Here is a 14,482-nt window from a genome sequence, read left to right as displayed (position 1 = left end):
AAAATCTTAAAGTAATTGAGTAGTGTTAGGTATGCAGAAATTGAACGTCTTGTAATTGGTCACCATGACCTCACCAGTTGAATTTCGAATATTATTAACGGACTTCTTTTCCTCTATGAGATGACACACCATCCTGCTGAAACATCATGACCATGTTGTTTTCCTGTTGCAGCTGCGATATGAAAAACAATTGAATCAGGGATTGCAGAAACAGCACATGTCACTATTTGTGGCGGAATGCGTTTATTCGAGTTTCATGGACTGTTGATATAGAGCTATCATTCCATGCAGAAACCACATATGTCAGTATAGACGTATCACATTTGGTGACCTGTGAAATCCTGGAAGCGTGCAGAAACAACTCATGTCAAAGACATGTGCCGACACATTGGTTCCGATTCCAGACGGCAGACATCTACGACACAAGGATACAAAAATTGATCCCACTGAATGACAAATGTCTCAATTCTGGTGGTGAATACGTTGAAAAACAACTCAACAATTGCTATTATGTTCCAATAAATCTTTTCATGAAATGTTGTTCTTTTTCTGTAAACGGCGCCAGGGAAACTTATTTTTTACGGCCCTCGTAATTGCGCTCGAGTGGCCAAAATCTGTGTAAGCACTTCTTTTGACATTATTAAAATGATGGAAGAAAAAAAGATTAATTTGTTTATCTGCCCTCATGAGAATGTTTGTATGTAAGTATAAAGGATAATACCATATTTACATTCTCAAAGAGAGAAACTTGACGATATACGCAAACTAATGCATTACATACCACATGAATATCAGGAATTTTACAATAATATTCTTCAGTGGCCTATTTTAGAAAAATAAGTTCATTTATACGCTGAACTTATGTATTAAATACACAGTAGGCTTATGCATATATTATATCCCTAATTTGACAAAAAAACTTTAGTTGAACTGAAATTATTATACTACAATTTTGATTCCTTGGAGAAACAGCACATGTCAAGCTAATATATATATTGATTTATTTCATTAACAATTCATTAGATTTCAATAAATTTGGTATAAAACGACACATCTATTAGGTTTCTGTCTGAAGGAGCCAGTACTATAACCAATTCTGTGGTCTACCACCAGTAATACCATTTTTTCGTGGTCTACTGAAAAATTTAGTCTTCATGACATGTGCTGTTTCTGCAATCCCCGATTCAAATGTGATCCGTTTCTGGAGATCCACACAGCGTAATATTTGAACACGATGCATGCGGTAGAGGTAAAGTTTTAGGTAACGTTGACAAGTTACGTATGGCTTATTTATTTCCGCGAATATTCGTATAAGGATCTTTTTGGGACTTGTTGTCATACCAACGCTAACAGCGCCTTAGGTTTTAAGAACACGCCTAACCACTGTATGGAACGTTAATAGATCCACTTTCTTCACACCATGACATTAACGACTAATATTTTGGAAACCTCCGAACATCACAGTTACGGATAAAATTACGTTGAGCTGATGTCATACTTTCTAATTTTGCAAACCGTAAAATATATTTCGCTCGTTGTCTTGCAATAAACTGCGTTTTGTTTATTCAGTCGTTGCTAAGTTACAATCTTCACTTATCTATACAGGGTTGTTCATAAATACCTGTAAAAACTCTGTCGGCGTAATGTACAGGTAAACCAAAACTGAAATGTTCTACACAACTTTTCCCGCAAATACTTACTTTCAGACTTGTGATGCAAAATGTCCTATCTTGCTAGGTATCAAAAATATGGGCCAGTAAAGCCTACGGATGTTTAATGGTCGCCTACATAGCGACTGCATTTGATGTTTGTTATTCGTACAGCCCCACTATAGTTTATTTCGACTTGATAAGACTTTGTTTACTGTACATAGGTATGTACTAATCTTGGAATTTTACAGACCCCCTTCAACTCATTGCGAACTGTTTCATAGCTTAGAAAGCATGATGATAGAGATATTCTGATAGTCAATATGATGTAATATAATTTAATTTTATTTAGAGTTCAGTCTAAATGACATATCATAGTTTAAAATCAATAACACTTACAAAAGTAAATGATCATTGTATATTATAAAATTGAAATGCAAAAGTTTTCGCCCTTGGGTATCATCAAGCATTTGACTCACAATATCTTATACAATTTTTACTATATATTAGCTGTGAAATATGTAACAGGTAATTTATGTTTACTATCTTGTGTATTTAATAAATAACTATTTGCTTGGTAAAATCTATGGTAAGTAACAATCTGAAAATTTAAAATGATTACAAATATTAAATTTATATGTACTAAAAATTGTAACTAAAATGTCTCATATTTCTTAATTATAAAATTGTAATCATTAAAACAACATAATGAAATCATATGATTCCTCTTAAACTTCACAATAGGCCAATATACTTCTGTTAGTTGAATGTTAGTAGTGTGAGTATTGATCTCATTGATTTGGCAATCCATCCAATAATGGAATCGATTACTTAAGTTCATAATATACTGCATTAGGTTACATGTATAGACCTTTTTGTATTTGTATTAAAATCAATCTGAAGAACTGGGTTTATAAAATATTGTGGCTAACGTAGTTGCAAGCATCCTGTCGACTTTAAGAGGAATCATATGATTTCATTATGTTGTTTTAATGATTATAATTTTATAATTAAGAAATATAAGACCAATATTAAATTTTAGTTACAATTTTATTACATATAATTTTAATATTTGTATTCATTTGAAATTTTCAGATTGTTACTTACCATAGAGTTTACCATGCAAATAGTTATTTATTAAATACACAAGATTGTAAACATAAATTACCTGTTACATATTTCACAGCTAATGTATAGTAAAAATTGTATAAGATATTGTGAGTCAAATGCCTGATGATGCCCAAGGGCGAAAAAGTTTGCATTTCAATGTTATAATATACAATGATCATTTACTTTTGTAAGTGTTATTGTAGATTATATTGTTTCATAGCTATTTAGATATCACTGCTGTAATTATGCTACGTTCAGAATTTGAGCGCCTTCAGACGACCCCAAAGGTAGAAGTCTGGTGATCTGGCTGGCCAGTAATTGGTGTTGCACGATCTATCGTATCGTACCATATATAACTGAAGCCTACTGAATTAACGACAAAATGAATGTGTACCTACGGGACGTGGTGACGGTAGGAACTGCAACAGTGCCATACAACTAAACATACCTACGTACAGTAAACGAAGTCCTATCAGGTCGGAGTAAACTGTAGGGGGGTGTACGAATAAGAAGCATCTACCGCAGTCGCTATGTATGCGAACGTGAGAGCCGAAGGCTTTACTAGCTCATGTTTTTTATGTCTGGCAAGATATGGCACTATGCATCATAACTCTGAAAGTAAGGATTTGAGGAAAAATTGTATAGAACATTTTAACCTCATTTTTACCTCTACATCACATCCACAAGGTTTGTAGAGGTACTTATGAATTGTCCTGTATATATGTATAATTTCCTTCGTTACGAAAAATTTTTAGAAAACGACAGCAACTATCACGATGGGAAATGTCTCATTCGAATCGTTATTAACTCAAAAAAATTGCAAAAGACACTAAAAACTTGAAACATTTGTTTATAAAGTTTATAATTAACAAATATAATAAGAAATGCGTATAAAAAGGCTTATGTTTAGTTCGTAAGGCTTTAGTTTCCTTCGTTCATCATCATGTATGCGTATCAAGAAAGGTTTAGTCCACTCCTGAGGAGTACCGGTCAGCGTAGCTGGCCGCAAAACCAGGTGGCCCGGGTTCGAATCCCTGTCGAGGCAAGTTACCTGGTTGAGGTCTTTCCGGGGTTTTCCCTCAATCCAATATGAGCAAATGCTGTGTAACTATCGGTGCTGGACTCCGGACTCATTTCACCGGCATTATCACCTTTATTTCACTCAGACGCTAAATAACCTGAGATGTTGATACAGAGTTGTAAAATAACCTACTAAAAAAAAGAATGCTTTGGTTTCGTTCGTTCAACGCCATTTTATATGACCCGGGATTCTAAATATTGTCGTAGTTATTGCGGGTAAATCACAGTGTTGTTTACAACTAAGTTTACAATGTGAAGTGAAAAAGCTACAACTTTTATTTGAAGCGTTACTTCTGTTCTTTTACAGCCTTCTGAGTTTCTTCTCATATTAAAAATATTATATTCATCTTTCGAACTCAATTCTTCGTAACACATAACGTTCCAAAACACTCATCATCGACTATTTCTTAAATATTAACTTGCCCAGTCTCGAAGCATCTGAATCCTTATGCGTCAGCAGTTCAGAATTCTCAGTTCCTGCTCTTATAAGGTATCCATCCTACAAGCAAAACTCAATTCGGACTCCTCGCGGCGCGCAAGCATACCCCTCTTATTCCCTGCAGTTGGCTTGAGAGCATGCTGGGAACGGGAGCATACGTCATCTGCGCGAGACAGTCACGTCCACTGGTTTCTGCGCATCGAGTTTTCCTTTTTGGATCCCTGTAATCGAGAACTTATTTCAAACGTTCCGAACGATTTCCAAAGACGTTGAAACAGGAAACTGGAAGTTCAGAATCGATTCTGGATCAGTTCAATCTTGTTGGAACACGCATAAGCAGGCCGTTCAGAGCCCATTCTGAACCGTGCTGGAATAAACCTAATAATACAGAACTCCGGTGTTTTAACGTCATGCCGAGAGTTAACTTTTGTTTCACTCCTGATATAATTTTATAACGATTTTATTTTATGTCTTCCCAAACGGATCTGTATTTTCATTATCTCTTTACGAATACAAATGAAATATAATACGATGCAAGTAAATATTATGTATTACTATTTTCATTCTATTAATTAGTTCTTTACTATTCTATCTGTGAAATAGCCTGAGTAACTTTGACGCTAGAGTTTCATTTCCTTTAAGCCTAGATAAATTCACTTGTAATTCCTTACTTATTTAAATACCTACTCTTTGGGCTATTAAATAATAGGACTAGCATTACTGAAACGGAAATCTCATAAAAAAAAAAGAAAGTATTCGTAGTAAATAATTATGTGCAAAGACAACTTTTCTAGTGCAAATTTCACAGGAAATAGATTTTTAGTCATTTTCGTGATGAGTCGTGAGATGTATTAAATATTTCGCTTTAATATTTAGGAAATGGAGAGCGTTTTATTCAACTAGTAGGCCTACTAATATCCATTTAACTTAACGTAGTCAGCTGGATTTATGTCTGGTGACCTAGAAGACCAACTGTTCGGAAAATGCCTACTAATCACCAAATGTGTTGCGCAATAGTGTTTTTACATTATTGTGTTCGAGATGTGGAGCGCCGTCTTACATGAAAGCAATGTTTTCGATTTCATGATTCTGTAACGCTGGTATTGCAAAGTCTTGTAACCACTGCCTGCCGGATCGCATCCTGTAGCTGCGTAAGCTGCATGCTCAATCAAAGTTATTTTGCCGATAGATGGCAGGCAGTGTCCATCGCTATTAACATTATCAGTATATGCAAAGTCATTACCTGCCATCTAGCGTTTACTCGCGCATAAGCGTTGATTGGGCAGTCAGTGTAAGCAGCTAGAGGATGTAATCCAGCAGGCAGTGCTTGCAACATTTGAAAATATCGCTGCCCGGTTACCGTCACTGTTTTTGTTTGTCATTTTCAATGTCTTCATAGAAATACGGTTCTATTATGAAATGTGACGTAAAGCCATACGAGACAGTAACCTTAATATCATGTAAAGATAAAACCATTGTAAAAAATTATTAAAATTACTCTCTTACTGCCGTCTTCATTCTGAACAACAATTATTGTTTATACAAGCGCGACACAGTTACCACAGTAACCAAACACTCATCAATAAGAACCCAAACCTTCAAAACAGTAATGGTAACTACATGTTGCAGTCAGTTCTCAACAGAGTTCTTTTTCACTCAATTTATGACCGGCCATAGAAAATTCGGTTCCTACTTTGAAAGATTTAGGATCAAAAGTGCAGAAGAATCGCTGTGCATATGCAAAGGCAATCAGACTGTTGAACATTTGATTTTTCACTGTCCAGTGTTCGAAAGAAAAAGACATTTTTTAAGATATCATATCTCGGACTGCAATTTAAATTACTGCACACCCCTTTACCATTTACTTAGAAAAAAAATGTTGTTATAAACAATGCACAGAGTTTATACACCACATCCACGAAAGACTGTAGCTATTAAGTGTATGTAAATTAATGACGATATAAAATCCTAATGCACTATCTAAAACAAGGTGTCTCTCTTTGGGACATAATAATAGTAATAACAACAATAACTATGTTTGTATTATAGATTTTACTATTGTTCAGTATTTGATGACAGGTATATAGTTTGTAACCGTAAGTAATTTTGTTTTTATTTCTTTACTATCGCAAACCACCTATATAATAGGTGCTTAATTTGTAACTAAGCCAATTTTGTGCGTTATCTCTTTACTATTGCTTAAAATTATGCATAAAATCGCAAATTTATGTAATATTCTTGCAATTTCTCTACACCTTCGATTATAATTTCTAATTTTATTTAATTTTGTTTAGCTGAATGTAATTATTGCATAACGTATTTAGTATTGTTTACTGTCTATTAATTAGTGTATTTATATTGTAACTATGACTCATGCCTACTACTACTTCTTTAAAATTGTGTATTATCTCTACATAATGTACTTCACATGTAACAAACTACAACCCTAATATACCAAAGGTAAAATAGGGTTTCAATATTTGGATAACAATAATAACTACATGAAACTATACTGCTGCAGAACTTACTTTTATATAATCTTATTCTACCTCCTATTCGTGTAATATTCCATTAAATCCCACTCGAGTTTTGATTTTCTCTAGATAAATCAAAACCTCTAGTGAGATTAGTGTTGATAATATCCTGAGCCAACTCACAGGAACCAGCTTTTCATCAAGAAGCCTGCGGGACGACTGGCGGACTGGGACGCCTTCCTCAAGCCCTTCAGCCCGCGGTTGTGGTTCGTTCTGTTGGCCACGATACTCACCATATCCCTGTACCTCGCCACGTTCTACAACATCGGGCGCCGCGTAGGCAACGAGGAGGCTGGAGGTCCCGAACTCTACACGTTCTATGACTCTATACTCTACATTTTCGGCGCCTTCTGCCAGCAAGGTTAGTACAGTACTAAATACTCCCAACTGAAAATCAAGTTCTCTCACTTCTACATGTTTAAATCGTAATGACCAGAGCTAGGAAGTTGGTACCGAAACTGTTAAGTTGTGTGAGGTTACACTATATCTCTACCGAATGAGAAGTAGTAGTGCAGCTCTCAATGTCAATAAATCAGAACGACAAACATGTACAACTGGTTGGTAATCAAACATGTACTCCAATCGTCCACAGCCTTGAAACAAGAAAATATAAACGAATAATATAATTATCTCCAAAAGCTTTTGCATAACTTTCTTTTTTTTTTTTTTTGTAAAATTAAAATTTAAGAATATATAATGCGGGCTATATATAGCCCACATATCTAAACATTCACATGTGTATGAATTTTACACTTCTCTGTCATTCAGTTTTTTAGTCTTCATAAGGTCCATTTGTATTAATGTTCTAATTTAATTACTCATTTTATTTTCTTATTTCCATATTAATTTTTATTTTGCTTGACCTACACGTTTAATTTAAGTCTTGTGTTACGAGTATTTGTTATTTTATTGTTCAGACTTCTTTTGAATCCAAGTTCAGTATTATCTTCTGATTATAAAAAAATATGACAGGCTATTTATAGTACTGAACAGTCAGGATTTTAGACTATATTTTAAATACTGCTTGTTATTTTTCATAATGTGCTTAAGATGCTCTCATATTATATTTTTAAATATTGTGTTTGTTATTTATTTCTGTTACATTGCATTCTGGACAGTTGTCACGAACTACTTATTGCTTCACAAAATTGTAACCTCCATATAGGCCTAGCTAGAGGGAAGGAAGAGTTTTCATAATTCATTGGGATGTGGGTCATGACAACGTGAGATTTTATAAATGAGTAAGACGTGCTACTGCTCCCTAATGACAATTCAACAAATGTGGGTGCAGGAAGGTCACTTGATTTAAGTAGAATTTATTAGTATTTGACCTCATCCTCAATAAAATATGTAGGCCATATTGCATGATATTTGTTAGGTTTCGAAATCTCCTACTTAGGATTATACACTGATATATACAAGTGCAAAATATGTTGCAATTAAATTCTTATTAATAATGAAATAGAATTGAATACAATATAAAAATTGTATACTTAATATTCCTTCACAATGAAGAAGCCAATCAAAGGCGATGATTTATCGATAAGACATCGATTAGGAAATAAGAATGAGATAGGAAACCAAAGTACTAGAATAAAATCTGTCCGAACTGCATTGTGATCCTCATGATTGTAACCGCTTGGATAACTACCTGGTTGGTATTTTCCGAGGTTTTCCCAACCGTAAGACGAATAGCAGCTAATTTATTGTTAATACTCGGCCTCATCTCATTATCTCCAAACCCATCGACTCTAAATAATCTAGTAGTTGATACAGCTTCGTTAAATACCCGACTAAATATGATGGTAACAGTATAAATAAAATGATGGCGTCTGCAATGGTGATACGGATGTCGGTTCCAATGATGGTGACAATAACGGATAAAATGGCGGTGACTGCAGTTGCAAATTAATGGTGATGATGGTGGCGACTTACGTGGTGGTGACAGTGATAATTATATTGGTGATGGCGATGGTTATATTGGTCATGATGGAGATTGTGATGGTTTTAATGGCGATAGTAGTTTTTATAATACTGATGGTGTAAGTTATAATGTTGGTGATAATGGTGATTATAATGGCGGTGGTGATTACAAGAGTAATGGTGATTTTAATAGTAATGTTGGTGATTATAATATTGATAATGTTTATTATAATGGTATAGGGCCGTATTCATAGACATTTTTAGCGCGGGTTTCCGGTGGATGATCAGCGTTTTTCGTATTCATAAACCAGTGTTAGCGATAGGATATGATTTGAATTCTGTACAAATAACCAGTGCATAGCCGGGGCTAGCTGCGCGTGCTGCGAAATTTCTATGAATAGCACCCCTAATGTTCACGTTGGTGATTATAATGGTGATGGTATTGGTTATAATGTTGCTGGTAATGGTAATAACGATGATAATGATGGTGGCGAAAATATTGATGATTATTTTGGTTCTGGTTATCTGTAACAATGTTTATGATAATTATTGTGTTTATAGTGGTGAGTAGTGACGGCGATGGTTATAATGTTGACAGGTTGATTGTGCTTAGAATAGTGGTAGTGTTAGTTGTGGCTATAATAATGATAGTGGTAGTTGTGGTTAGAATTGTGATACTTGTGGTTAGAATGGTGATAGTGATGATTGTGATTAGAATGGTAATAGTTATGATTGTGGTTAGAATGGTAATAGTTATCACTGTGGTTAGAATGGTGATAATGATGGTTGTGGTTTGAATGTTTACAATGGTAGTTGTGTTTAAAATGATGATGTTAATTGTTGTTATAATAGTGTGATATTACTTTGTACTCGTTATATGGTAGTGGTTATGGATATATTGCAGGAGGCATTGGATTATAGTTGTCGTATGTACTAATTACCTCTGATTGAGGTTCTGACTGTATCAGTCAGATCTATTATCAGGCAGTACATCTCACTTGATGATATGTATCAGAGGAAGAACAATAAAGGCAATAGCCGGGAAAAGAGCCCATAAGCAAAAGTCATGTTTCGAGAAAACAAAGATTGAAAGATTTATTTTTATGTAATTGCGATTTGAATGCACTTTTATCAAAATAACAATTTGCATACTGTTACAATAATATTTGTCTACAAGTTTTTGTTAAATAATGCATTCCGACTTTAATAATGTTATATTAGAGCATTTTGTGGGCTCGTTTTTCCAGAGAACAAGTTTATTTTATCGAAATACTTTCAGTGTGATTATATTTTAGCAGAAATTAAACATCAACATTAAACAGCGCACATTACAGAGGTTTATAAGTTCAAAATAATTTTAGTAAAATTGTATTTCTTACATATCTCTCATAGTTGTCACAAATTGTACCGAAAACGTAAAAATCAAGAATATCTGTTGGGTGTAAATACAGATTACAGGTGAATGGATTCTCACTCACTTTGAGGATCATCTTCACTAATGTTTGTTGAGTTCCACAACTACACAAGGGTGCAGGAGTTCATTCAATTAGCTATCCTGCTCTCTGTTTACAAGATGTTAAAACGAAACTACGTAAGCAAGTAGATTAAAAACGGAGAATCGGATTAAACATTCCTCCGAAGAAGGGACTACAGACCTATGAGCCCCATTTTCCGACTACCGCCTCAATTGCTGCATATATCTTAAGTCTGATTAGTGACCTATCTTACTAGTAGGCGTTGCATTCAATGGATGGAGAAAGAAACTGGATTCCCGACCCCATTATCTTCTGCATTAGTTTCTTCATGCGTGGCGCCTTATCGGTTTCACTTATGAGGTTTCAACCAGTCTTCGGATTACTGACTAAACAAACGTAGTAAAAATTGTGGTTATAATCGATGGGGTTGTAACAGTTGTTATTATAACGGTCCTAATAATATTTGTGGTTGGTGGTAATATTCCTGGTTATAATGTTGATATTAATTCTGATTTAATTGTGTTAATTAAAGTTATAATTATGGTTATAATATTAGTAATAATGGTTGTGGTTAGAATGGTGGTAATATTTCTGGTTATAATTTTATAATTATAATTCTGATTTAATTGTGTTAATTATGGTTATAATTTAGTAATAATGGTTGTGGTTATAATAGTGTTAATGCTGATAATGCTTATAGAATAATGATAGCAATAATGTGTGCGATTATTATGGTGGTAATGTTGTAATGGTTGTCGATTTAATGTGGTGATATGTTGTTTTTGATTATACGTAATGATGTATATAATGATTCTAGTGATTATTGTTATAATGGTGGTAGTTTTAGTTGTGGTTATGATTATGATGGTGCTTGTTGTACTGAAGATAACGGTGATTGTTGTAATGACTGTAGTAATTATGATTGTGGTACTATAATTCTTGTGGTAATGAAGTTGCTGATGCGGTGGAGATTCGGTTGGTTATATTGGCGACGATTATGATTACGGTCATATTGGTGATGATGATAATGACGACGACAATATCCGATATCATGCAATACGATGGTAGTCATGATGATATCGATAATGAGACACTTTCCTAAGAGCTTCATGAAAATAGTGGGATACGAATGAGAATTCGAAATAAAGATCGGATGATATATTACACACATTTTTACGTTCGACAGAACCAGGACGACTGGCTTGTATTTGTGAATGTATTGTAAGTGATTTTCAATCGCTGAGACAAGTTAGATAGACGACATTCGTTTATTGATCACTAAAATAAAATACTACATGGTCTTTCTACGTTCAGAATAACATTTCCCCCAGAAATTATTATCTGCTTATTTCTCAACCTGACAATCATACATACCAATTCGAATCCATTACAAGAGGAAATATTGCTTTCATTTTAGTAAATTACGAGAAAAGAAAGAAGTAAAAATCTAAAGAAGTGACGAAAGAAAGTAATAACATAAGAACAGTAGAAAAAAAGAATGGAAAAAAAGAAAAACAGAACAGAAAATAAAAAGATATAGAGAGAAAAAATGAGTAGGTCTACTTTACTCGTGTAACTACTGGAGACAGAAGTAAAATGTCTTAAGTTGTAAATGTATAGTAACCTAATCTGTTTAAATGTTCATTCAATGAGAGACTATAAATTAGGTTCAATTTTACACACTTTTATATACTTTATACCCTTCAGAATTAAACAATATACAGTACATATTCAATATTGGTTTATGATACCCAACGTACGGTATGAAAAATGAGGCACACAAAACCAAGTTTATTGTTTACAAAATGTGTTTCAAATATCTGATGAACACTTATTTTATTTAAAGTCTATGTTGGTGAACTAGGATTTAATTCCAAATCATTGATACCAATTGGATCAGGCATTGCATTCGTTGAATATCGGTTGATTGTTGGCAATGTATGAACATTCGCTCAATGACATTGTAACTGAACTGCAGAATATAGGCCTAAGTTAGAAAATGCCTTTCATGCCATCCTAGCATTATAAACAGGTTATTACTACATCGAAAATGGTGCGCAATTGGCTTTTATAGCACACGTGTCGATAAAATCAATGACGTATTTGCTATGACGTAATACCGGAACGCTTGCTATCTTGGTTATCGCTTCTACGCGCGACGTAACAAGAAATGAAATGCAGGACAGAAGGTAACGTATCATTTATTTCCAATCTTTAACAATTTTGTATCACTTTTGTAATATCACATAAAGCAGTTCTGTAGTTCAGAGAAATTATATAGGCATATTAACAAAATAAAGGAACATAAGGTCATTCATTTCTCTTTATTAAGTGTCGATGCCACGCGCAGCTCATCGATACGAACATATGACAACTTTCTCAGCTATGGATCCCGAATTGAATTTCTTTCATAATTTCTTTCCTACAATTTATAATGCTAAGGTGTCATAAAATGCTGTGTCTAACTCGTGGATAATCTTATGACACTCATACGTGTGTAGTGTAGTGCAATTAGTGTAGTTTTTTTGTTGTTTGCGATAACTGAAGAATTACTTATTCGTGCGTAGTGCAGTGCAAGCTATTGTGGGTTTTTTCTAATTATTTGAGAACACTGAAGGGATTGCACATTCGTGCGCAATGTATTTCAAGCTACTGTAATTTTCCCAATTTGTATTTATTTATGGTTATACATTCCATGGTATTCGTACATCGCTTCACAGCTAGAATGTGGAACATGTCAAACAAACCTTATTAGTACTACAAAGTCTTAATTCATAGTCACAGTCTAGTTGAAATATATACAGAAGTGTTCTGCAATATACCAAAGGATTTTACAATATAAAAAAATTAAATTATGGTTTACTTAACGACACTCGCAACTACAGCGTTACCGGCGTGCCGGAATTTTGTCCCGTAGGAGTTCTTTTACATGTCATTAAATCTACTGACATGAGCCTGTTGTATTTAAACACACTTAAATGCCATCGTCCGGATCGGGAACGAACCGCAACCTCGAGTATAGAAGGCCAGCGCTATACCAACTACGCTACCCAGGCAGACTTTTAGGCTACTAGTACAATACAATGGGTTATTATCGGTACTTAATACAAGACAGAAATATTCATGCAATGTCATAAATTAACCTATAGAATAGAAGACGTAAGATATTAGGTACATTTTTTAATTTGGCCCTAAATAGGATCTTACGTTTTGAGTTTGATTTTTATATCCATATGGAGGCTATTAAAAATGTTTACTGCCATATAATTCAATCTTTTATGATAACACGATAGACCTACCGACGGAGTATGAAAGTCATTTTTGAAGCGTATTTAAACAATGAACTGTTGAATTAGTTGCAAATCAGGATTACATAGGAGCTTTAAGTAATGGAAAACTTGGAAGAAAATGTTCCACTAGTTACAATAGTCATTTCAAAAATTTCGCAAGAAGAGTTTTGTCGACTATATCAGTATAATCTTCTGAGATGTAAAAATGTATTCAAGCATGAGAAGAATACTATGAATATCTTGTGTGACACAGGTCAGATGTTCTTTTAATCACCTTTAAGCTCTTTAGCTATAAACAATTTTCCCGCTACGCAGGTTTAAAGAACCAAAGTTATTACCGTAAAAGCGGCGGCTAATTTCTCGGTAAAGACTGGTTCACAATAAACAGGGAACGGAAACAACGAGAACGAGAACGAGAACGGAAATAATGCTAAATGTATTTAAATTTGAGCATTCACAATTAACTGTTGTAAATGCTCACATTTAAATACATTTTAACATTATTTCCGTTCTAGTTCTCGTTGTTGTTTCCGTTTCTGGTTTATTGTGAACCAGCGTTAAAGAAAATGCGTCTGACTGCGAGCTTGCTGTGTGACAACTATGGACAACCTAGGACGAACGAATACATCAGAACACTGAACCAAGAAACCACAAACTTCAGCAACGATATAGTGAAATATACGCCAATGAAAGCTTGCAATTGTGATCCCCTACTGTGGATAACGTAATTATACTCTTACAACATTATTTTAATATTAAAAATATTTAATTAGTTCTGTTTTATATTGATATCAACTGCCTATTATATTGCTTTCATAATTTTTAATTTTCTTTCTAAATACATTAATCACCGAAGACTTTCAAGATAGTAATTATACCACTTCTCAAGAAAAGTATGTATAAATTTTAAAGTCTTACTTTTATAAAACAGAAAAACAAGGAAGATTTGTTTTATAGTTTCTTACGCGTGTCCATTTAAAAG

The 14,482-nt window shown here is 34.0% G+C and overlaps 1 protein-coding gene across 1 annotated transcript in view; it reads left to right on the top strand.

Annotated features, from left to right (window-relative positions):
- The window catches only part of LOC138703380 (probable glutamate receptor), a 107,979-nt gene that overhangs the window by 71,488 nt on the left and 22,009 nt on the right, over positions 1–14,482 (top strand). The window contains exon 7 of the mRNA XM_069831206.1: positions 6,938–7,173. Coding sequence (XP_069687307.1) covers positions 6,938–7,173 — 236 coding nt within the window. The remainder of the gene's footprint in view (positions 1–6,937; positions 7,174–14,482) is intronic.

This window comes from Periplaneta americana, chromosome 7, assembly GCF_040183065.1.
Source record: "Periplaneta americana isolate PAMFEO1 chromosome 7, P.americana_PAMFEO1_priV1, whole genome shotgun sequence".
NCBI lineage: Eukaryota > Metazoa > Arthropoda > Insecta > Blattodea > Blattidae > Periplaneta > Periplaneta americana.
The sequence above is the reverse complement of the archived record's forward strand: the minus strand, read 5'-3'. Positions and strand labels throughout refer to the sequence as shown.